The sequence below is a fragment of the Nanorana parkeri genome, unplaced genomic scaffold (assembly GCF_000935625.1).
Source record: "Nanorana parkeri isolate BGI_ZX_2015 unplaced genomic scaffold, ASM93562v1 scaffold1789, whole genome shotgun sequence".
Classification (NCBI taxonomy): domain Eukaryota; kingdom Metazoa; phylum Chordata; class Amphibia; order Anura; family Dicroglossidae; genus Nanorana; species Nanorana parkeri.
The window spans coordinates 110,467-135,874 of NW_017308057.1; the positions used below are offsets into that span (position 1 = coordinate 110,467).

General features: G+C 41.3%; 1 protein-coding gene across 1 annotated transcript in view; it reads left to right on the forward strand.

Moving 5' to 3' along the window:
- RAPGEF5 (Rap guanine nucleotide exchange factor 5) overlaps window positions 1-25,408 on the forward strand; it is a 235,506-nt gene that overhangs the window by 109,718 nt on the left and 100,380 nt on the right. The window contains exon 8 of the mRNA XM_018571590.1: window positions 13,798-13,871. Coding sequence (XP_018427092.1) covers window positions 13,798-13,871 — 74 coding nt within the window. The remainder of the gene's footprint in view (window positions 1-13,797; window positions 13,872-25,408) is intronic.

The following is a 25,408-nucleotide window of genomic DNA, read 5'->3' on the forward strand; positions in this document are numbered from 1 at the left end:
CAAAATACTCTCAAAAGACAGCTCAGCTTCAGCACACGCCAGATTGCCAGTCTGCACCTGCAGATGCACAGTGATCATAACTATCATCAGAATGCAGCTCAGCAATTTACATTGCTATTTATACCACTGATCCATGAGCTGGGTGTTGACCCTTGTTTGATAAATCCAAGTGAATACACATGGAAATAACCTTTCATTTTAATAAATCCACTACAGAAGGTTACTAGCAGTCCAATTTTTTAACTGGATAGCCAGATTCGTGGTTGATAAAGGTTACATAGCCTGAAAACTTCCCCACTGGGGCTGAGAGGTCAAGTGCAGCTTGTCAAGCAGTTGGTATCATAGTGAAAAATGGTATCAATCTCACCTCTGAAGGGGAACAAAGTTGATTTGCCAGCCGTCTGGCATGGATTGAGGTGGGTGCAGATCTCTTGGCTCTGTCAGTTTTTTTTGGCATAGCTTTCCTGTACATTCTGAAATAGGGTCATTAGTGCATTTTATACCACACCTAGTAAATATCAGCAAAGACTGTCCATCAGGACAGGGTCCCTAAAATTCTTACTTTGACATGGACAGGATATTAGACAGGGCAGTATCTTTCTAATATGGCAGTGTTTCTGAAACAACACTTTCTGAAGTTACATGGTAGCAGTCTATAGTGAAAAAAAGTGTCTATCTGGCCTGAACTGATTGCAGATGTAACAGCTAAAGATTCAGCAGGAATCAGACAAAATTTGTTTTGTGGGTGGCCCTATTGCACAAAAGTTGATAATTAGATTGACTTTTGTCAAAGAGACATGCTGGAAAATTGTCAGGCGAACAGCGCGGCTTGTGAAATTTTGACTGCATAGTCACCTACTCCCCAGTGTATCTTGCATTTTATCCCACACTTCTGTGTGCAGTAGGAACTGAGATGCTGACTTTGACAGCTCACTCCTCTTCATTCCCAGCCACACTCTGCAAAGGAGGTGGCCTCTTGACTGACAGCTCTTATCTTGCTGTCTCTGCACTTTCCCAACACAAAACAAGGCTCCCCTTTCAGTGAGATTCCTATGAGAGCGTGCACCCTCCCTCTGACATTGCCTGTGTGTACTATTTTTGAGATCGCACCGCACTGGAACGCAGGGCATTTTATTACCACATGACCCTGTGCAGCTGATTGCATTGCGGGTGGGGGGCGTGTCTGCAGTGCCATTGACTTGAATGACACTGCCACACCCCCTTCTGCCCCAGAACGCAAGGAGATTTTATGTATGCGATCCCTTGCATTCTGGGTATGGGACATTGCAGTAGACGCGCAGGCTGTTGGAAACAAGCCCTATATCTGATTCTTTGCTGCACACAGAAGTCAGATGCAGTCACTCCTCAGGTATTGTGGAGTGGCGTCTGCTGCAACTAACTGAATACAATAGCTGGATTTGGTGAGTCCTCCATCCATGCAGGAACACTTAAACTTAATGTCACACCTACTAGTTTATGATGTGGTAAGAGGTATATATTTTAATAGCAAAACAAATAAGAAAAGAGTAAAGGCTTTTCTTTTACATGTTTATTTCCACTTTACCCTTTGTGCAGTAGAGCAATTTTCCCATGCCATATATGCAGAGTGTGCCGTGCTTTAGCAAAGATCAGACAACAAGCAGTTATATAATATATCTCCTATTTACACTATGATTCCTTTGCCAGGATCTTTACTGCACTGATGTCAATTTATCACACACGTACATTTGTATAGGGATATAAAAGAATGATAGCGGAAAACTGACCGTTGTGCTTCTTAGCTTGCTATTGTTGGTAAAAAAAACAACCATTAAGAAAGAGACCATTGTTCTTCCTTCTCTTCGTTTATATTCAACCCAATGACACCATATGAGGATCATCTTAGCCCAGCACCAAATGAAAAAACAACTTTGGAACACTGTAGTCTTTTATATTTAACGTATTGCAGTGGTTGAGTTTAGAAATCCTTCCTTTCAAATGTAAGACTGCACTGTCATTCTGATTGTGATTATGGGTCTAAAGCCTAAAACTGGCTATAAATGAAGAGATTTGATTGTTAGGATATAAGCAATTAAACCCTTAAATAATCCTTCTGTTACACATCAAGTATGTCAACTGCTTAGTGTGATCTACCCAATACTGGCCTATAGGTTGGTAATGGCAATAGTGGACATACTGGGGGTGATTTACTAACCTAAACACACGCACGCACCAGGTGTGTGTGATTTTCACACAGCAAAACGTATTTATCAACCAAAAAGTCTCTAAAAGCATATTTCCACTAATGCCATATATGGAAAAATCATGCACATGATGCATATATAATGCTGCTTCACAGTTTAGACAAAAATGGTTAGCTCATGCATTTACATTCCTGCATTCATCAACGCAAGCAACACAACATAGAGCTAATTTACACAACATCACCTTGCAATTCATGCTTGGCTTTGCACAACACACCTGCTGGGTGTGTACACACTACAAAGGTGTTTAGATTCCACCCATAGATCATGCTGGGAGGGAACACACTGCAGAGGTGTATACATGTTCGTGGTGTGTTTATAAGGTTAGTAAATCAACCCCACTGACTTATGTTGCTCAAAGAGGACAGACTAGTGTTCCCATTAGGGAAATGCAGGATGATCAACGATAAAAGAGGGCCTGAGCCAAACTTTAATCAGGAATCATCTATTCAGGGGGCATCTTGCAGTCAACAAGTGCTGGCAGAATCTAATGCACCACGGTAGCTTTGTGGTTAACACTTGCCATGCAGTACTGGGGGTTCCCGGTTTGAATCCCAGTCAGGACACTTTATGCAAGGAGTTTGCATGTTCTCCCTGTGCTTGCGTGGGTTTCTTTCCACATTCCAGAGACATTCTAGGTTAATTGGCTCCTTTCTAAATTGACTCTGTATGTGTGTGGAATAGGGACCTTAGATTGTAAGCTCCTTAGGGCAGGGACTGATGTAAATGTGCACTGCAAAGCGATGCGTATATTGTCAACGCTATATAAATACATGTAATAATAAATGATGCTGTTGTATAGTGCCCAAGTATCAGGAAATTGTATACATGATATGTCGGGTAGTGGTTGTAAGTCTGGGAAACCTGGTGGACAACATATAAAAGGACGGTGTTAAGTTAGTAAAACCTGTTGGATAACATATAAAAAGGGATACTGTAGCAAAGTTGTGCACATATGGTTAAGCAGAGTGGTGGGAGCAGCTAGAGGTGCCCAGATCATTTTTCTTCTCCTTTGCCCCTTTTAGTCTATAATTGCTATTAAATAATCAGCCATGTGCTGAGGTATCTGTTTGATTTCGCTCATCAGATGCAACTTGCCAAGTGGCTTGAGCCTATTTAGGGCTGAACTCAATAAGATATGTTTTTATGTAACCTTACTCTGTTATACCTCTGAAGTGTCCATATTTGGTTGTTTGAGCCGGATAGGGGGATTGTTGTGTGACTTTGCTGTAAATCATACACTAATTGTATTGCCAGAATTGACTTTGGGCATTATCCTCAATCACCTCTTGCCAGCTTTCTTCAGGGCAGCATTTTTATATGTGACTTATTGTGCTATGGCCATTCAGAAAGTGAAGACAGATAGTGTGCCTACAGTGATGGGGAGAAACACTTACTGCTGCACATTTATTTCATTGTTATGCTGCACCTGATGAGAAAAATCAATATCTCCATACCAAGCATGGATTTGATCTGTTCTTTGAAGCTGGCACTTACATTTCCCTCAAAGAATAGCACCATTTTATAAATTGGGTGGCGTGATGTGGCATGAATTTGAAGTGAAAAGCCCATCTGACAAATTACCTCCCTTCCAATGTCTGTGCTGTGGTTGTGTGATATATCTGCTTCCTTCTATCAAACAATAACATTGTCAATATGGGAAAATCACTTTTGTTGTGTTCCTACAGTGGGAGCAGTCACCGTGCTTTTCTAATCTCGGGACTTTCTGCAAGATTCCTTTGTAAGAAAAGGGAAGTGTTTCTGTGTATCTTTCTTTCGGCCAGTTTCCTATTTTTTTTCTCCTTTGTTTCCCAACAGACTGAACACACATATAACTGTCTAAAATGTAAACTAGTATAAGGATCATTCGGCGTGTTATATACCATGTCAAATGTTTAAAGTAGATCTAAAACATATCTAGATTCATTTTAGTTTGCTTAAGCAATGTGTATCATAAACAATTTACACCTTTCTTTTTAATAAAGTACTTGTTTTCACCTTTTTTTCACCATCGCCTGTAAGTCAGTGCCCACGATCGGCCTCCTGATGGCGCCAGTGGTGGAGCTTGCCTGCACAGTTGTTACCCTTAATAGAGGGGGGTGTATTTTTAAATTTTACAAAATTGCAGACCCTATTATCCTGCAAAACTGAATGTATGTTCTGTGTGAATGGTGACAAAAATGCATATTATTAATATATTTTTTTCCAGATCGAATGTAATGTCAGGAAAATACAGCATAATGGCCACTAGATGAAGCGAGGAGCATGGGAAATTAGTATGTATTTTAAGTCCTCCTCAGCTCCATCTAGTGGCCGCCTTAATGCGGTGTTTGCCTGATATTACATTCCTCCTGGAAAGAAAATACTGATTTTCAATAGACTGTGTTCAGTTCACTTGGTGAATGTCAGTGCTAATTATTTGTGTCTAACTGTAATTAAATGATTAGCTCAAGTGTTGTAACCCTTGCAGTGGGGCTACCCAGTGCTCATTTGTGTGGTTAACAATAAAAACAATTATACTCACCCAAACCACCGAGCCGGCTTGCTCTTAGACCGGTCCCTGTAGCCTCTCTGCCCCCCCGCCGCAGAAGTCTAATGCCCCTGAGTTATCATGTTCTATACACTGTGTATTAGACGTGAGTTCCCCGAGGGACAAACCATCGCTGCAGTGGTTGAGGAGACAGGCAGAAGGGAGCGCCGTCATAGCTGGCTGGCTCGGAGGATCAAGTGAGTGTAACTAGACACAAACAAGCACTTAACCCTTGTAGTGCAGGGGTAGCCCCACTGCAAGGGTTAATACAAATTTTACCTGGAGGTCTGCTTTAAGCATCTCTTCAAAGATGAATGACCTCAAGTTCAATGCAGTCTTCTGGGAAAAGCAATGGGCCAGTTACAGAGGCAGAGATAAGAGAATTCTGCAAAAAAGTTTCCTAAACACCTCTAGCTACAGCTCTCAGTACCTGAGGAAGTTTGTAAGAAATTGTCTTCAAGTAATTAGGCTGGCGTTATTTAAACATATATTTCATGTTTTAGAATGAATAGATAAGTAGCCTGAAAAAAGGGGATTTTTATATTTGCCTGAAGTCTCATTTTAAGGATGCTAGGCTAATTATTTTCCTAATCTCTCTAGCATTTTCATATTAAAAAGTCAGGAAGATAACACAGCCCCATCGGAAGATAAGTCCAGTTCTTGTTAATAACATCCTGTGTTTATAGTACAGTGAACGCATGGTACTTTTCCACAGGGTAACTGTAATGAAAGAAATCCCCCTTTATCAGTGGCGTCACTGAATATTCACAGTGCTAATTAGTTTCCTTTTTGTAATTTAACTGATTTACTTAGCAAAGTGTACCTCTTAGCACTTGTTATCTGGGTTGCCTTTTTTCCCCGGGGCTTGTAGTGTATTCCTGAATTCATTAGGAGTTTTCGTGATATATTTCTGGAGAGTGAAGAAGCTGCAGCAGAAACTCTGTAAGTGGCGGCATTAGTAGAAGATGATGGATTAATACTTATTACTGGTTCTGTGTCTTGCATCATCCTTCTAACTGTAAACTGGGCCGTCACTATTGCAGATTAAGCAGCTGTGAATGTTTGGACTATATTCTTTATATCTGAGGTGCTGAGATTGTAACACTAAATGTACGAAGATGTGTTACCAGCATACACTATTTTTCAGCATCCTACAGAAAAAAAACATACCATTCTTACTAGGGATGCCCAGATATATCGGCCGCCGAAACATATCGGCCGAAAATAGCACTTTAGAGAAAATGCTGATTCCAGGACGCCTGTTCTGGAAGACACAGGTCTGATCCAGTGGCTGAGCATTGCTGTCGCCACTGACACCTGACGACCCGGAATTACTCAGCAGCTGTGACCCTGCTTTGAGGAGAACCAGCCACAGCAGTGCTCAGCCACTGGATCAGACCTGTGTCTTCCAGAACAGGCGTCCTGGAATCTTTCTGGACTGAACTGGACTCTGCTCTCTCCATATCCTGATAGCAATCTGGGACCAGCAGCTGAGATGGGACTTTCAACTGATGCCTGACAGGCGAGATGTTTTTTAATATCCTGTAAGTGCATTAGTTTTAACCTTATTAAATAGTCACTTTATACTGCACTTAGATCTGTGCACCGGTTTTGTATGTTTTTTTCACCGTGCTGTTTCATGGATGTTTCCCTTTCCAACCAACCAGGCTGCAGGATCGGTGCACACATCTTCTCTGGATTAATTATCAGTATAACTGGAGTTCCTTTGATACTATCAATATATAGCCCATAAACAATCAATCTAGTTGCGCAAGTTGATGACTTCTGATTTAAATAAATAAAAATAAAATGTAAAAAAATGTAAAAGTTTATAAAAAATGAATAAAAACTTTCGGTTTCGGCCTGACTTTTTTCATTACGGTTTCATTTCGGTTTTCAAATTTTCATTTTGGTGGTAAAGAACAATACCTGGTTATCCAGCTATAAAGGTCCCTTTTATTAAGTGACAGCTGTTTGTCAATTGTGCTTTTACATCGTCACCCTGTTACTTGCACTCCTGGAATGTGGTTGAAAAAGACTGCAGAGGATCAGCAGTACTTAGATGCAAATATGGATGAAAAAAGGTGAAAACCGTGTTTTATAAAAACAAATCACTTATTTTTGATACACAGTGCTTTAGCACATTTAATGTCATCCAGCCAGCAGTTACCCTCTGCTTTGTGTTGAGGAAGCAAATAAATGTCATCGTTGTGCTGGAGAGCTCACACCTACCCTGATAGGCCTCAATGCTCCACATTTATGGGCTACAGTGTGGCAGATCCCAGTGATTTTATGGTTGGGCAGATGAATCACTGCTTATTTTTTTCCATGAGACATCTTTGGGCAGCCTAGGACTGTGCATAGTCCTTAACAGTGGTACTTCAGTTCACAAACTTAATTCGTTCCACGATTTTGGTCGTGAACCGAATTGGTCGTGAACCGAATCAAACTGTGATCAGACCAAAATCTCGACAACAGGAAGCCACGACCATGTGTCAGAGCAGGGAAGATGCCTGCGGTTGTGTTAGTCACTCGATGCGGAGTTCGCGAACGGAAGCAAAATTTTGCTGAACTTCCTGTTCGCAAACCGAATTTTTCGCAAACAGAAGCGTTCGTGTACCAAGGTAGCACTGTATATACCAAATGTTGCTGTCCATAGTAGAAAGAAGCAGCAGAAAAAGTGAAAATGAAATGACCACCTTGGACCAATTTCATTTCTGGCAATGTGGTGGGAATGGCAATACTTTTTTTTCATGGTGCAGTTACCTAAAAATAAAATGGAAGGTTCCCACCAAGTAGAAGACTTAAGAGGTTTGTTATTGTTGTTACTGTACAAGGTTGAGCAACTAGAACTCTAGAACTAACTTATCTTGTTAAATGTTTGCGACAGATTCCAGTATCCTAGCAAAGCGAGCTACAAGAGTTTCTCCAATCACTAACAATATCTTATCTAATATATTAACTCATTTAATATTCTAATTTTCTCTCGGAGGATTTTTCCCATTAATGACTGACAAGTATCAGTTTAAATTATTCTGTGTTAGAGAACAATTGGATTTCTTCCTCTTTGTCCACGTTGATCCAAGTTCATTTGCTACTCAGTTGTCTTCCTCTTAATAAAATACGCCCATCGCTGTAATTGTCCTCCACCGGTGAGACCGCCGCACAATATCACTTCTTCTGTGTCGGAGGGATTGTTGTTTTGGGATTGAGCCATATCTGTCTGCAGACATCTGGCAACCAAGTTATCCTTCTCTAAAGAGCCTGACGTACATAAAAGGAAAAGATATTATAATAAGTTAATTAAAATTAGGATCAGTGAGGTAAATGCGGCTGAGACTTCCCTGTGGACCACACAGGAAATAGACACCGGTCTGGAGATTAAAATGGATGCAATGCTACAGTGTCTTTAATCACTGTTTTACCTTGGCTTAAAATATGCTATTCCCTAAACAACTAGTCTGTCATACAAAGGCTAAGGAGCTGTGGAAAAAATATCTTGCTTCAGACCATTAAATATTTTCCAATTGATGGCCAACGAGGCTGCTCTAGACCATTATAATTGGAGGTATGAAAAATACTGGTCATACATATCACATTTCTTTGACTGGCCCATAGATTCAAATACACACACATTTATACCCTCTTGGAGCTTAGGGCCAAATCATTTCTGCGCCATGCTTACTTATCATCAAAGGTCAAGCATCTAATCACAACTTTCTGCTAATCAGTGTTTAGATCCCATAGTTATGGACATGCTTATTTTATTGTTAAAACTCCGTTCCCCTGTAGTGCGGTCACTAAAATGAGCATAATCTGCTTATTCAAGTGATGGCAGTTTTCTTAATTGTACATTACAGGACACAGGATGAAGTATTCTGGAACAATATGTTATGCATCCCTTTCTGGGAGCCTAGATGTGCTGTGCTTTTTGGTCCCTTGGGGGTTATTTGCGACTTACTCAGTCGCAGGCCAGAGGCAGGTGAAAGGACTGGTTTTACTTTTGAGGTGCTAGCCCCTGTTCTTGCTCTGCTTTGCTCTCAGGGTATCCCCATCATGGGATATCTGGATGACCTTGTGCTGGGGGAACAGTCAGCTCAGTTTCTTTCAGCCAATTTATGATGTACAATGCATACCCTGTAGCGATTTGGCTGGATCCTAAATCTCCAGAAATCACTGCTGGCTCCAACTCATTGCTTGGTGTATCTGGGCCTAATCTTGGATACTGTCCTGTCTAGGGCCTTCCTTCACCTGGTCAAACACCAGTCTCTCCGCTCCCATGTTTGGACCCTACGGTCCAGGAGCCCCCAACAGTTTTCTTTTGCATGGACATTTTGGGCCTAATGTTGGCCTCCTCTGAGGCAGTCCCATATGCCCAGTTTCACTTCAGACCGTTGCAACTCAACATTCTGGCAATGTGAGACAAATAGACTCTGGATCATTCCATATGCCTGAACAACAAGACCAGTCTTTCCCTAGCATGGTGGATCACCAGTCCTGCACTGGATTCGGGAAATCCTTCCTTTGCCATTGGTCTGGAAGGTGCTGCCAATGATTGCCAGTCTGTCAGATTGGGGAGGTGTCTTAAACAGCCTGTCGGTACTCAGCCCCCAATCAATATTCTGGAGCGCAGGGCAATTCAGTTGTCTTTTCAACAATGGACCCTTTGGCTGGGAGGTAACCTGACCAGGATCCAGTCGGACAGTAGTTGCTTTCATCAACCATCACTGAGGTGCCAGAAGTCGTGCAGATAAAAGAGAAGCAGACCTGATTATGTAATATACAGTATATGTGGAAGAAAATAAAAAACTGTATATGACCTCTTGTAGCTGAGCAGGTCTGAATCAGGAACAAAAAAAGTTTGGTTCTCCTTAGCCAGTAGCCGTTTTGCTTCTTGTACTGATTCTTGTGTGATTCATAACATGATGCTTCAATGGTGGGTGGGGCACAGACACAACATGACTCCCACTAACTCATGGTCCTAAAGTGGGTTTCCACTTTTGCAGTAAAATTTTAGAAAACCCCTCTATATGATTGTGTTACCATTTACTGTTTTGTTGCATCAGGCAAAATGGCTGAACCCTAGTTTTTCTGACTACCTTCACAGTCACCTGACCCTATAGAAAGATAGAGGACAGGAACGTTTGGAATGTGTTTTTCTCATTAGCATACAATGCAGAAACCAGGATTGTAATCCTTTAACCCTTTGTTAGGTCAGTCAGTGTTCAAATCTACTTTACAAATTGTAATGAAATCAGCCAGGAGGCTTGGAATAGAAATCTAACAAGTAAAAAGCTATTTTCGAAATATTTTGTTTAACTTATGCAATATGAATAGAAGCATGTAACAAATATAAAGTAGGTGTTATCCCAGTATGGCTGCAAAAGTGGAAATAAACTTTAAACAGGACTTGCATAGACATTACATTTTTGTTGTCTGATGTAGGAAATCATCTAAATGACATATTAGCAGCCCTCCAGCTTCAGAATTTGAAACAAAATTGTTAGTAGATAAAATTTAGACCTTCACAATAGAAAGTTTGCTTGGACTGGAGTTTGCCATTCTAGAAAAAAAAGGCCGTCTACTTACCGTATTTTTCGCTCCATAAGGCCCAAAAGGAGGGGGGAAATGTGCCTGCGTCTTATGGAGCGAATCCCGACGCCCGAGACATGCAGCTTCGGGCGCCGGGCGAGTAGTTTTTTGTACATTTAGCTCTGCTAGAGCAGAGCTAAATGTACAGTAGGAGCCACTGCTCGTTTAATACGAGGGATCTAATGAGATCACTCGTATTAAGACCGAGCAGCAGCGGCGATCGAGATCACTATAGAACAGACGAAGAACGGACGTTCTTCATCTGCTCTGTGTGATCACTGAGACCGTGGCGCTGTAATCACAGCGCGACCTGTCTCAGCAGTCACTAACTGCAGCTTCTGTCACTGAAGTTGTGACAGAAGCTACGGTCTGTCGAGTGCTCCATAAGGCGCACCGGACCTCCCTGTGTCCTATGGTCCGGTGCGTCTTATGGAACGCAAAATACGGTAATTAGATGCAATAAGAACTTGGGTATATGTTTTTGACTGATATGGTTCCACTTATTAACGTCTAATGCACACTATCCAACTCCATGTAAGTATAAGAGTAGTTATCTGCTAAGTTTAGACAATTGTATGCTTTTTCCTGTACTGGGCTTAGTCGCGTTTACACATGTTTAGGTGTGTAAAACCGGCAAACGGACCTGGAATGCAGACATTTCTAGTTTGGGTAAACTGAGCTAGACTGAATGTGCCTAAAGTAGACACTGCTGCACATCTAGGTGTGCATTAAGGGATCTATTCACAAAGCTGCTGAAGGATCCAGCTGTAGCTTCGGCTGATCCTTCAGCTAGTTTCGGTTGTGGGAGCCCTTCGGTTCAGTCGAACCGAAGGGCTGCTGTACGGGCTATTTACTATAGCCCGTACAGCACCCGAGCGGCTTATTATTCGGCTCGACTGAGTCGAAGTGACAGCCAAGCGGGGCGAATGACAGCTGGGCGGAGCCAGACGTGATCTTGGCTTAAAAGCCAAGCAGAGCATGTTTGGTTGACCGAAGTACGGCTGATTGAAAACAATTTATGGCTGAATTCAGCCATACTGAGCCATAGTGAATAGCCGAATGTTATTCACACTTTGTGAATAACCCCCTAAGTCAGGGGTCAGCAACCTTAAACACTCAAAGAGCCATTTGAACCCGTTTCCCACAGAAAAAAAAACACGAGGAGCCACAAAACCCTTTTGACATCTAAAATGAAGATAACACTGCATATATCCTTTTTTAGCTTTATGCTATGTATAGCATGTACTGTATATAGGTATATGTGGGCTTCGTAACGCAGCTGCAGGGCTTTGTAACGCACTGGGCTCAGGGCTTCGTAGTGCACTGGACTCAGGGCTTACCCGAGACCCCGCAGAGCCCACCTGAGAGTGACCCTGCAGAGCACAACGTAGACCCTGCTCTGCCGCATATTCCACCAGGGGGGGTGCCCAGACCGGACCTCACAGGGCCCCCACACAGCCTCAGGCCCTGAGGCCCTGGTGATAGATCCACCCCTGGACAGGGAGCCGCAGCAGGGGGATGAAAGAGCCACATGCGGCTCCGGAGTCGCAGGTTGCTGACCCCTGCCCTAAGTCATAGAAAAGCATTGCATACAAAAAGCAGTACATTTTTTTCAATTCAGTGGGCACGAGGCCTTAGTATGCAGTAATAGTTCAGATCCAAAATGTATTAAATACAATTTATATGTTGACAGATCAGTTCCAATAAAGAAAATATACAGCATGGGTAATCTTGCATTTTGAATATCACACTGTGTATCTTTCTGCGTCTCTTCATGATGCTAGGAAAAATATGTGAAATGTAAATCTTTGGGTGTAATTTATATCCATCTGTGACGGCATTTGCACAGTGCCTGTGCATAAAAGAGGTCTGTCTCTGATTGATGTAAAATATAAGAGTATTCTAGTTTTCGCCCAGGCTGGAATACTAAGAAAGACTAGTACACCGTTTATGTTGGCATAGGTTTAAGCCCACAGCTCCTGGCTGCTCTCCAAACACTACAAGTTTTATGTCCATGTAACAGTATGAAATAAAACTTCCCAGGAAAATAGGGTTTGAAAATATTTCTGCATCTGTAACCTGTATTGTCTTTTAAAACGAAGTATTGTTGATATAGAGGGAGAAACACAATTGCCTTGATCTAGAGAGGTTACTTTGAGAGTGTATTTTATTTTAATTCACTTCCTTATTAGCCTGACAAGACTTAGCGTATTTGCCGGCGTATAAGACGACTCAGCGTATAAGACGACCCCCCACTTTTTAAAATATAGGATTTGGGCTATACTGGAGTATAAAACGAGTATAGCCCAAAATAATATTTAAATGCACTCACTAACCTCCATGGCGGTATTCCCGAGTGTGGCTCGGGGTTAATTTTCAGTACCATAATCGGTAACCCTGAGCCAGACTTGGGATTACAGTCTCTTACCTTGTCCACGATCCCCGCAGTGTCCTCCATCTTCCGGGTTCCGTCCTTCAGCTACATACAGTATACCGCGCTGAGCCTATCACGGCAGGCTTTGTATTCATTAATACAGGCTTTGTATTAATGATATCAAAGCCTGACGTGATTGGCTCAGCGCGGTATACTGTATGTAGCCGAAGCTACATACAGTATACCCGGCGTATAAGACGACCCCCGATTTTCGGCCGAAGTTTTTGGGTCTAAAAACCCGTCTTATACGCCGGCAAATACGGTACAAAGCATCAATCATGTATCTTTCTGTGCATACTGGCATTGCTGCTTTCTGAAAATGGGCAATCAATTCCATTTTTTTACTAAAGGAGTCCAGCATCTTCACTTTTAAAGTGAAATTTGCCTTTTCTTAGTAAATGGAATAAAACAAAGTAAATTTTCGCTTTGTAAGAATACCCGATAATGGGCAACAACAAAAAACAGAATTTTGATTGGATGATTGAGGTCAGCGCAACACCACTTCATTCACTAAGCTAAGTAAAATGTATTTTTGCATAGTGAATTTTCACCTAACTTAGTGAATGAGGAGAAATTGTGCTCAATGAAGTCATCCAGTTTAAATTTCCATTGCACACAATTGGACATTCTTTGCAAAGTGAACATGAACTTTGTTTCACCTCACCTAAAGTGAAATGTCTCTTTGTAAGTGAACATGCTATACTCCTTTATAAAATTGTTTACACACAATGGGCCTGATTTAATAATAGATGTATGTATGCAATCACACATTTGTGCTGCTAGACCTTCTGAGTCCTGGTACTGCGCTGTACTGGACCTGGAAGATCACTGAAAAGCACTGTGGTAGCTTTGGCTACTATGGTATTTTACAAGTTCCCTATGGCCCTTACAGATATTATATACAGTATCTCAGCTTTAAGAGTTAAGACAACACAGTAGCAGTTTAGCACTTCCAACATTTTGTTTGTAATAACCTGTGTTTTACCTGTGTTTTACAGTCAGTGATGAAGAGGAGTTGAGTTGCCAAGATGAATCCAGCCCTACGAATTCAGAGCACACCTCAGACACAGAGGTAATGCATGCTAATTTATTATACGGTAAATCCGTGATTGTTTTCCTTTAGTAACTGAGCTTAATTATTTGGTTAAAGGGAATAGCTATATCCATTCACCTCTTTTTTGAAAGTAGATACTCCCACCCATCCTTATAGTCATTTTTCAAGGGCAGTAAAATGGGAGCTGCCACTGAGCACTACATTTGAAGGGTCCAGACTTGAGTTATCATGATCCTGACTTAACTACATGCTACACCATTGACTGGGATGAATAATTCAACCAGTAAACTTTGATAAGTCTGAATTCCCATGATGCATATTGTTTGAAGTTTGAACTTAGGATCAGGTTGATGGACCTGACCAACAGAAAAAAAGTCAACAGTAGCAGCTGTCATATTTTTATCCTGACTTTTCCTTTTAAAGTGAAACTGTCCTGGTCTAAAATGTATCTAAGATATTATTTCTGCTAAAGTGTGGCATTTGTGGGAGTGCAGGTATCTGCTTAATCCCTGCGTGCCCACAGAATTTCCTTTCATCCTAAACCTAGGTTGTACATGGAGATATGACCTTTTCCCTGTCCCTTTCCATCACTTAGCCCTACTTCCTGTTACCCAACCATCAATTGCTGGAGCATTAAAGTGTATGTAAACCCTAACATTAAACTTCTCTTATTTGCTCCCCTTTGGTCTGTTATTGTTAAGCAACGCTTTCAGCTGTGTATTATCTGTTGGATATGTGGAAACAAATACCGGCTGATCCTGCCAGAAATCTTGTAAGCTGACAACTCTGTGCACTCTGCATGTGCTGCCCTCTTATCAGTACAATACTTTGTTTCCAGCTATCTCCGTGGACTACAAAACAACTCCACATGTCTTAAATAAAGGAAGAGAGGTGTTCTGTAGTCCTTTCCTAGGTTAACAAACCTCTCCTCCACAGATACAGTACAGTGAGTGAGTGTTGTCACCCTAAGACAGAAAGTGGAAGGATCACAAGGTGTAAATAAACCTGATATAAAAAAGAAAAGTAATGCAGCTGCCACATCAAAGTACTGGTAAACTGCAATATATCTAATTGTTGTTCCTGGATTTAGATACCATTTAACTACTCAGTTATGTCCTGTCTTACAGTAGCATTGGAGACTATCACAGGTACTGTACTTGCAGACACTACAAGGTGCTGTACTTCAGAAATGTTGTCCTTTATCAGAAGAGGTATGAATAGTTCTATTACTTGCCGATCTCCTCATGGGCCAAGGACAGCTTTTTACCTCCTTTAAAGTGACCGTAGATCTGACATTTTGAAAGCCTTTCCTATATTGATACAACAAACATGTGTTATAGTCTAGGGCAGGAGTAGCCAAAGTTCGGCTTTCCAGCTATGGTGAAACTACCAATCCTATTAGGGACTGCAAGACTTTGGCATCCTCAGGCGTGACTTCGAGAGGCAAATGCAGGACGGGATGTGTGGTTTCACTACAGCTGGAGGACCAAAGTTTAGCTACCCCTGGTCTAGGACACAGAGAGTAGGTTTTTAAATGAGATGGGATATTGCAGGTTTTGTTTAGATCCCTAAAATTTTAGGAATTACGCTTTTTTTTAAATTTAAACAAAAGGAGAATATTGGTTACAGCTGAACTGTTGTCATAGGTTTTCCTGTGCAGACATACACACTGAAAGCATGCAACCACTGTCTATGACTGTCATGCCCAAAGAAACAAATGACTCCTACATATGTATAATCCTCTTTACCGCCAACATAATAATAAAAAAGGATTGCTCTTTTTTTTCCGCTGTAATATAGCTGTATACATTCATATAGTTTGTAGTGTTTATTTTAAAACAAATATGCCACAAACAATAAACAGGAGAAAATGGTGGTACACAATCCCCATTTTGCCTTCTGTCACATACTGACAGGTTTTTAATATACTGTATAGTGAAAAAGTAAATCACTGATGTTTTACATGAAAGTTCAATTTATGTGTAATATCTAGCCTTATGTGTTATGTGGCGTTATTCATTTGCCCCATGTAATTGTCAGATTTGGCTTCCTCTTGGTGGAGTGTAATTCACTCATGACAGAGCGCTGGGTGGTTCCCCTGGGATTGGGGATATCCATTGAATGATCTGTCTTGTTACACTGAGCACTGGCTGTTCCTCTTGTCCTCTGTGCTTCCCAGAAAAAAAAACGAATTTCATGTTGTATTACAGATAATAAACACAATCTCTTATCATCCATCATCCACCATGCCCTGCTGATCAGCTGCTTTCAGCGATTTCTGAAACGAATACTAGAATCGGAGCTCTTTCTTTATACAATTACTGGTCTAAGAGCAATGTAATGCAGTTACATTTATGCTGATGCACACTTACATGCGTTGGATAATTAATATTATTATTATAGTATCACATCCACTATGGCTTAGGGTACCATTCTGAGTTCCAAGTGCTATGCCCTGATAGATATTTCAGTGTTTGAGACTGTATATTACAGTAGAGAGGGAGTAGATAGTAAATCAATACATGGGTGACATTACATGATAAAGTTACAGGATTTGACCTGACTGGGTGTCCCATGAGCATGCCGTTTTCTCTAATCAGTTTGTATGTCTGATACTTAAGGGTCATTTATCAACATCAGTCTTGGTTTGTTTACGTGCGACTACTACACAATGGAAATTATGGAATGTGATAATTGGTGGATTATAACAGCGCTGTTATAATCCACCAAGTACCCCAGTGCTCCCTGCACAGACCTTTGCCACTCATAATTATTGGTCCTCAAGTGTTGATAGCAGAAGGAAAATACATTTGGAGTTTTTGGAAGCACAGTGGAGAGAAGTTCATGTATTTATTGCATATGTATCAATGTAAATTTCAGGTACCAGGAAGGCTGACCCTCTTGGTTTAAAAATGTCTGAATCAGTACTGACCCAGAAAATGTATGCAGATAAGGACTTATGACTTTGTTTATCTGCATTTGTGCTCCAGGTCAGTAATTTAAAAGGTATTCCACCAGTAGTAACAGCCTGTCAACTAGCATATTTACAAGGAGTGACCATTGGAAGCCTCCATGCCCATATTCTCTCATTGCAGTTTTACTGTATTGCTGTCAAGGACTACAAAGAATGATTGGGGGTCCTTTTGAGACATACCAGGAAAAGAGGGGATATCCATTTTCTGTGGTATCCCATTTAAGGGTTTGTCACCACCAGTTGCATACAGCACAAGTAAAACGCATGGACATTAAACATCCATTGTTTTCATTAGTGTCTGTTCCCACATGCTGCATTTGGATTGACCCTCAGCTTGTCATTCAAGTACATTCTTTCAAAAAAATATTTAGTGGAATTCATTAATAGTGTTTATGGCACTCTTTAGAAGTCCATCATGCATCTGCATGAAAAATGTTGGTGCTTGTCCCAAATGTATGTACTATGTATTCAAACAGGTTCATAAATTTGGCGCAAGTACCGCCATTTGCTGTTTGGAGATGCATGCAATGAGGATGGATTGTACATACTAGAAATCCCATCCGCAGTGCAGCTCAGTAACACTGAGCCTAATGAAATCACACTGCAAAGAGCAAAGAGGTAGGACCAACAGGCAGAGTACTGCAAGAAGTGGTACATTTTCTATGTCACTACAGTGCAGTGTGTCTGCATATCATAGTCGTCTGTATTTACCTTTACAAATTTGAAGGTGTGATTCATCATCACTATGGATTCTAAAAAAGGCTTTGTTGTTGTGGCTTTAAAAATAAATGCTTTTATACCAAAAGTCCTCATTATAGAAAAAATTGGTGTAGCGTAAAGGCTTATATGAAAATGAAAAGTAAATGTATTGCCCAATATATTTCATTAACTTCTCTTTTCCTAACTGCAGAAAATGTTGCTGTTTTTATTAGCATAAGCATAAATTATGCAGCACACACTTCAAGCAAATTGTAGAATGTGCTGAGTATAAAAATATCAGTGAAATAAGCAGAAAACCTTTGGGCCAGGAAAATCACCATGCCCAGAATAATGCAGAGTAGAACCATTGTACTTGGCTGCTTTTCTAATAATGAATAATAGAACAATTATAAATTACATTGTTTTTAAAAGATCTAGCTATCTATTTGTCTATTTGTTTACATCTTTGTAGATACATACAGCAGAGTTTGCAAAGTGAAGTATCCCATACCAGCCAGTACTATATGCCCATGTTGTGCCCTTTAAACTGGTGAAAGCTGATTAGCAGTTATGGGTTATTGTACATTGCACTCATCATTGCCCTTTGTGCTATCTTATTAAGTTTAATAAAGCAACAGCCAACCACTGTTCGGCTATTCACTTCAGGCTGGTAAGGCTAATTTCAGCCATACATCGGCTGAAATCAGCCGTACATCGGCTTGCTTCACGTGGCTTCGGGTCGGCCGAACATGCTCAACATGTTCAGCCAACCCGAAGTGCAGAAGGAGTTCGACTCAGCCAATCCAACATCAGACTTCTCACTGCTGTTCGGGCTATTCTTAAAGATGAATAGCCGAATGCCGCTGAGCGGCATTCGGCTCGGCTGTTCTGCTCGGTCCCTCAGAGGTACCGAGCAGAACAGAAAAAGAGTGAAAAAAGTAAAAAAAAGTAAATGGAAAATGATTGTGCGGAGCTAGCAGTGACAGCTAGCTCCGCCCAATAGTTTCCTATTGTCCGGCGGCTCTGCTGCTGTAAAAAAAAAAACGAAAAAAATAACTCTCCCGTGCGCTCTGGGAGCCTCCCGCTCCCGGCCGCCCAGGAGAGAAGCACTGATGTGTCTTTTTTTCTTTATTCTGACACGTGCGATGTCGGAATAGAAAAAAAAAAAAGAAGCTACGGCCAGATCCTTCGGCAGCTTTGTGAATAGACCCCATAGAGTGGAATTTATCAAAACTGGAGCAGACAAAATCTGGAGCAGCTGTGCATGGCAACCAATCAGCTTCCTTCTTTTATTTTCAAATCTTAACTCTAAAGGTGGCCATACACTTTACAAGTTGTAAAGTAATTAAAAAAACGTACGATCTGCCCATCTTGGACAGGCAGATCGTACTTGCGATCATCGCAAGCCCGCCCCCCCTGAGGGGAGGGCTTCCGATGACCGCAATGCTGAACGGGCAGTGCGCGCGTGCGCACATCGGCCCGTTCGGCATTTGTCTCCCGAGCATCATTCAAACCAGCCGAAAATCGTACGATGGTTTTCTAGCATGCTCCTTAGACAAAAGACGTGCGACCGTACAGTAGAAACGGTCGCACGTCTTCATTCACACTGCACGATTCTCGTACGATCGCCGGACTTCCCGCGATTCTCGTACGAGAATCGTGCAGTGTATGGGCACCTTTAAAGAGAGAAGCTGATTGGTTGCCATGCACAGCTGCTCCAGATTTTGTCTGCTCCAGTTTTGATCAATTCCCCTCATACTGTTTGCTTGTCCCTATTTCTGCCAAACACTCCTCATTTTCAGAGAAGGTTATGCCCAGTGTAACCTACTGGAGGGTGTCATTACCTAAATTGATTATTTATTGATTTGTTGCCAACTAGGAGAGTTAGAGGTTAATAACTGAGCTTCAACAACGATAGCCAGTTTTCCTGGGTCAAGGAACCTTTTACTTGCACAGTTGCTTTTGCAGTGATACATTTGGCCTGGCCTGTCCTTTTTTTTAAAATATATTTTCAACAGTTTTGTTTACAGAGGAGCTCCGAATGAACCCTCTCTGGTCCAAATTTTAGAACCAAATACTGTACCTCTACTTCGCTTTCTTCCACAAGTGTCTAATTTTCAATTTTGGTGTAAGGAAAGAAATAGAAAAATGTACTGCAGGTGACAGCTCTGGATTGGTTGTGAATATAACGGCAGAAGCTGCATTTCGAATTTCATATTTTAATGGGCTATTGATTTTAATATTTTGGGGGGCTGAAGTTCTGCTTTAAAATGCGCATACATGAAATATATATATATCTAAAGCAGACGGCATTCTTTCCCCAGTAGCACACTTTAGCATTCATTTTTACTAAAATAATTGCATGATACCAGGTCTGTCATTTAGCTGTGCCTAAAGCAGTATGGTTTTGAAATACAGCTCTGCTAGAAGGTGTCCCCCTTTTTCCATCTCGGAAAGCTGCGAGGTATGAAAGGTAAGAACTGCCAGCCGCACAACATTTTTTTTTCCAGTCAGCGTATTCCTTTCCCAATCCTAAAGTCATGGTCGTCTTTAATGTGACGCTGTACGAAAAAGTATTTCCTGTGCGGTGCTTAACCATAAATAGTGTTTGTTCAGTAAGTGTATCCTGGCTGTGGATATTTCCTTTAGTCCCTGGACTCCACATCCTGCTGTACTTGCTGACCTTTTCCACTATGTGATCATTTTCATTAGAAATCTACCCCCCCACCCCTGAAACACGCACGAGTATTGTACACATGCCCAGGGCCCGAACAGTTCTCTTTTTTTTGGGGGGGTGTATATGGGATGAAGACCCGAATTTGTTTTACACAGTTTAATTGAAGCCATTTGTTATGGTGGAAGGATAAGACTCTCAGCTGGATACTAATGGATTGACATCATCAGTTAACTGTATTGTGTAAATCAACATTGCCTCTTACACTACCAAGGACTGACCCCTGTGTCCACAGATCTCAGTTTTGCTTATAGCAGCTGCTACTCAGCAGTAGTAAGGGACATCGCTAATATCTGTTAGGATAATGTTAATGTCTTCAGCTACAATAAAAATATTTGTTAAATAAATGCATTGAGGGAGAACAGAAAATGTTGGCACAGTGAACAAGTGTTTAGTACTGTAGCCTTGTGCAAGGAGTGTGCATGTTCCAGTTTCCTCCCACACTCCAAAGACATGGTGGAATGTAAACTGGCCCTGTTTGCGTGTGCAATAGGGACCTTAGATTGTAAGCTCTTTGAGGGCAGGGACTGATGTGAATATTCTGTATGTAAAGCGCTGCATAAAATTGTCAGCACCATATAAATATCTGTAAGAAATAAAATCAGAGTACCCAGTGTAGCTGATTGGGTAGAGTGGGAAAGGGCTATAAAGACTGTTGGGTTTTCACTGCTATCCCGGGCTCTGTTTGGTTGTCCATACACTGTAAGAATTTTGGACAATTCCTGTAAATCTAGTGGCCCTGCTGGTTCGATTACTGATTCCACTTTTGTCTAAGAAGCCAGAGTGCAATGTTTGACCAAACAGTGACTGCAGCCAATCAGCCAGTGCCACTGTTGACATGCATTTTGACAGTGGCGGGAGCTTGCTGTGAAAAGGGAGCTCATGTGAAAGGACAATGGGGGGAATTTATCAATGATGGAGCAGACAAAATCTGGAGCAGCTGTGCATGGCAGCCAATCAGCTTCTCTTTTCAGTTTGGTCAGTTAAGATTTGAAAATGGAAGAGAAGGGCAGATTGGTTAGTATGATCAGCTGCTCCAGATTTTGCTGCTCCAGTTTTGATAAATTCCCCTCAATGTATATTAGTTTTTTAAAATTCTGTCTTTAACTACCTCCGGGTCGGCCGTAGTAAAAAAACGGCCGGCCGGGAGCTCTCTAGATCTAAGCGGGCGTCTTTAGCCATCCCCCTCCGGTCACCTCTCCTCTGCAAGAATGCGGAAGTGTTGTATATTACATCACTTCCGCATTCTTGTGTCACTCTCCAGCTTCAGAAGCTGGAAATAAGCTGATGGCGCAGATATGTGCTTCATCAGCTTCTTCTGGGGGTCCTAGGTGACATTAGGGGTCTTGGAGACCCCTGATGTCTCCATAAAGAGGACCTGTCACATATTTTGCTATCACATAGGGGGGTTTTATTAGCCCCCGTATGTGATAGCAATAAAGTTTAGTGAAAAAAAAATAGGATTTTTTTTAAAGTTACACATAAAAAGAATAAAAAAACACATTTTTTAAAAAAAAGTCCCCACCCATACATACACGCATGCAAACATGCGTCGGGAGCGCATACGTGCAAAAAAGACGATTGCGCCCATTACGCCACACATGTTACATATCGCCACAAACGTCTCAGAGCAATAATTCTAGGGCCATCAATCACTGATAACACTAAACTGATGAGCGGTAAAAGCTTTTAAAGTGTCGCCTATGGCCAATTTTGGGTATGGAAGTTTTCTGCGATTTCGCGGGTGCCTGCAATTTTAAAGCTTGACATGTTTGGTGTCTATTTACCCAACGTGACCCGATCTTTTATATTTTACCAAAAAACTGGGTAATAATAAATGTAACATACTAACATAATGTAAAAAATGTAATTATAGTAAAAAATAAAAACCGTAGTGGTGATTAAATACCACCAAATGCATGACGGAATAAACGTCAGTCAAAGTACCGCAGCGCTGAACACTAAAAAATGGCCTGGCCAGGAAGGGGTGTAAACACCTGGTCTTCAAGCAGTTAAAGGAAAGCATCCTGAGAGAAACACATCTGCTGCCATTGCTGACTTCTCCTGAAAATGTTCAGAAATATGTATTTCTTATTTTTATAATTAATGATAATATCATACATACAACAGGTTACGAAAACAAAGAGGAAAGAAGGAAAATAGAATAAAAACCCTGCCTTGCTGTATGATTGTCCTAGGTCAGTGACTCATAAAGTAATATAGCTATTGGATCAGGACACTTGTCCTGTTAGAATTATGTAAACTTACATTGCGCATCTCTCGTTATGAAATTGTTAACTGCCTAGCTGTAAGGCCTATCCAGTAGCTTTGAAAAATTGAGTTAAAGATGGCACCCATAATGCAGAACTTCTACATTTTCAGATCAAATAAACCATTGGACCTGCTTTTTACAGCTCTTAGGTAGCTTTAGGCTTATTTTCATATATTTACTGTGCATCCCTAATGCCTAACTTTATATGAGCATTACATAACAGCACAAGGGAATTTGGTTGGATATATCTTTTTAGCTTGTAAAAAATAGGATATTGCAGACTGGTATTGTGTTCTGTATATTGTAAGTCTGAGAGAATACATCTCACTATTACTGTGCTCCATGCATGCCCTCAGGTGACTGAGAATGTCTATTATGAAGGTGAATTCATGCTACAATGAAGTGGAGATGGTTATCTGTTGTCATTTATTGGGAAATGTGAGCATACTGGTAGGAGGCGGCTAAGACTTAAAGATGTATTGATTGTACAGTGTTCTGCTGTGCCAGTAGCTCTGCCTTATTACAGATGATTTTTCCTTAGTTTTCCTTTTTTTTTTTTTCTTCCACAGTTCTTAATCACAATACAGCAAGGCCCTGTTATTAAATCTGGTGCCCAAGGTGAATTAGTAATATGGGACTAAAGTGAGATTAAAGTCAAAAATCTTTTTCCCTCCCCCCCAATGTTAATGTCAGCACTTACCTTAAATGATGTTTCTTAATTCGATCTTCTTCTTTCCTGTCCTTTTCATCTGTCCCTCCAGCGCTGCCGCGGGTCTCCGATCCAGCGCTGACTCCTCTGAGCTTGCTGGCACTTCCTGTCCCACGGTGTCGGCATTCGGATGCACGCGTCCATAGACTTACCTTGTGTGTCTTCTGGCGTCCTGGCCGAAAATGTGAACTGCGCATGTGCCCGCCCCAAGATGTTTTGCGCCCGCCCGAGAATGTTCACATTTTCGGACGGGAGCGCGCGGGGAAGACACAGGTAAGTATTAACCCTTTTAAAAGCTTTTTAACCTCAGATCTCTTGAAAAAAACTGGGTCAGAAAATGTGTTATGATAAGTTCTGACCCTGGTGGCATTTATGACAGTTGGATGATACCAATCAGTTACCAACGAATTTCCCAAATTCTCCCCCATGACCCGTGGTTCAAAATACATACATACATGTATTGTGCAAGCGGACAGGCATGTTTATGTACACATTTATGTATACAGGAAGTCCCCGAGTTACAAACATATGACTTACATACGACCCCTCCTTACAAACGGAGGCTATTACTGTACAACGGGGGTTCCAGGCTACAGGCAAAGTGTACCACGCAGTAGTTCAGTAGTTGTAATGCTACTGTGCCCGTACCGACGAGGAGTGCCTGCCTTTTTGGGTCTGGTTCGTAGTACTGTACGTACTTTACAGGAAGTTGATTCTTGTTAGACCTGCAGAAGAGGGGTGCCCAACTCTTCCAGGTCACTGTGAGGTTTTTACTGCTGTCTGTATCCTCATTAAAAAGATTTAATCTCACTTCCTGTCCTTGAGACAACAGGAAGTGAGAGGAAATCTACCCCTAGGAAGGGAAATTCACTCCTGTAAGCGTTATCGTGGGAAAAAGGTGTCTCCATTGAAGCTTTATCACCAATCCTTGTTTCCATGACAACCCAAATTTTTCAAAATCCAATTGTGACTGGGACAGAAAGTGGTGAAATCTTCTGAACACAGCTAAGCAAACATTACAGGGGGTTAACCCTTCCCTATGCTAACCAAAACGAAAAAAAATGTTTTGGCTGGAGTCGCATTTAAAAAATGTACCTGTTCCAACTTACATACACATTCAACTTAAGAACAAACCTATAGTCCCCATCTTGTTCGTAACCTGGGGACTGCCTGTACACTATCCTGTTAGAAAACTAGGCTAGTGGTCAGAAATACCAAGGCAACCAAAGGAATTTTTCTCTGAAATGGTTTTGTTAAGCTGGTTTATATGTGAATTTTGGGAGTGCGTTCCAGAGATACTGATAACAACATGACTCCTTCTCAAAACTGCAGGAGTTGTATAGCTATCAGCTAATATTACTGGGAAGCTTTAGAACACTGAAGTTTGACTGATAATTTATCTGGCCCATGCTTGTTGGCTTTCTGGCCTGCTCATAAACAAAATCTGGTTTAGGAAAAAGTCTTACAGGGCCTGTGTTGATGGCACCAGTCTGACGTCAGTTTGAGATGCTTTTGAGATTATCGGTATTCATTGACAGGTGCTTTTGACCTGCAGCTCACCTAATCTGCAGCGCTTCTAGCCATTTACAGGAATGCCCAATTCTGTGGTATAAAGTTGTTCATATAGATGCTAGTCTCCTGTATCATGAGGGTGACTATAGATGATGCATCCAAGCTTTTTAATATCCAATCGATTATTTCCTTCTCAATAGCTGATGCCGGTTTACATAAGATCCAATTATCAGCGGAAACTGAAGAACATGTTATTCATCTTCAGATAATGTGGAACCCTTAGGTTTAGTGTTCTTTTAAGTGGTGTTACGATTATTTAAAGCGACAGGATTCATAATCCGGTGGGGTTACTTCTCATTTCCTTAACTGCCGCAGCTTGAGTCCAGGGAATCTCTTTGATTACAGAGGCACTAACCTTTATAAGTTCTGGTATAGATTGGAAGAATTATCTTCCCGTTCAACCCAATAACAACCTGTGCCTCCTGACCTAGGCTCATGTGTGCTCAGTCTGCTTTAGATGACAGCGCTATTGATTCATACGATCGATTAGTCAGTCATTTTCCTCAGTAAATGTCTTCTAAAGCAGCTCTCCATAAATTAGAATCTCTGCATTGATCAACCTTAGGAAGTATAATTTTTAAAGCTGCTATCTCTG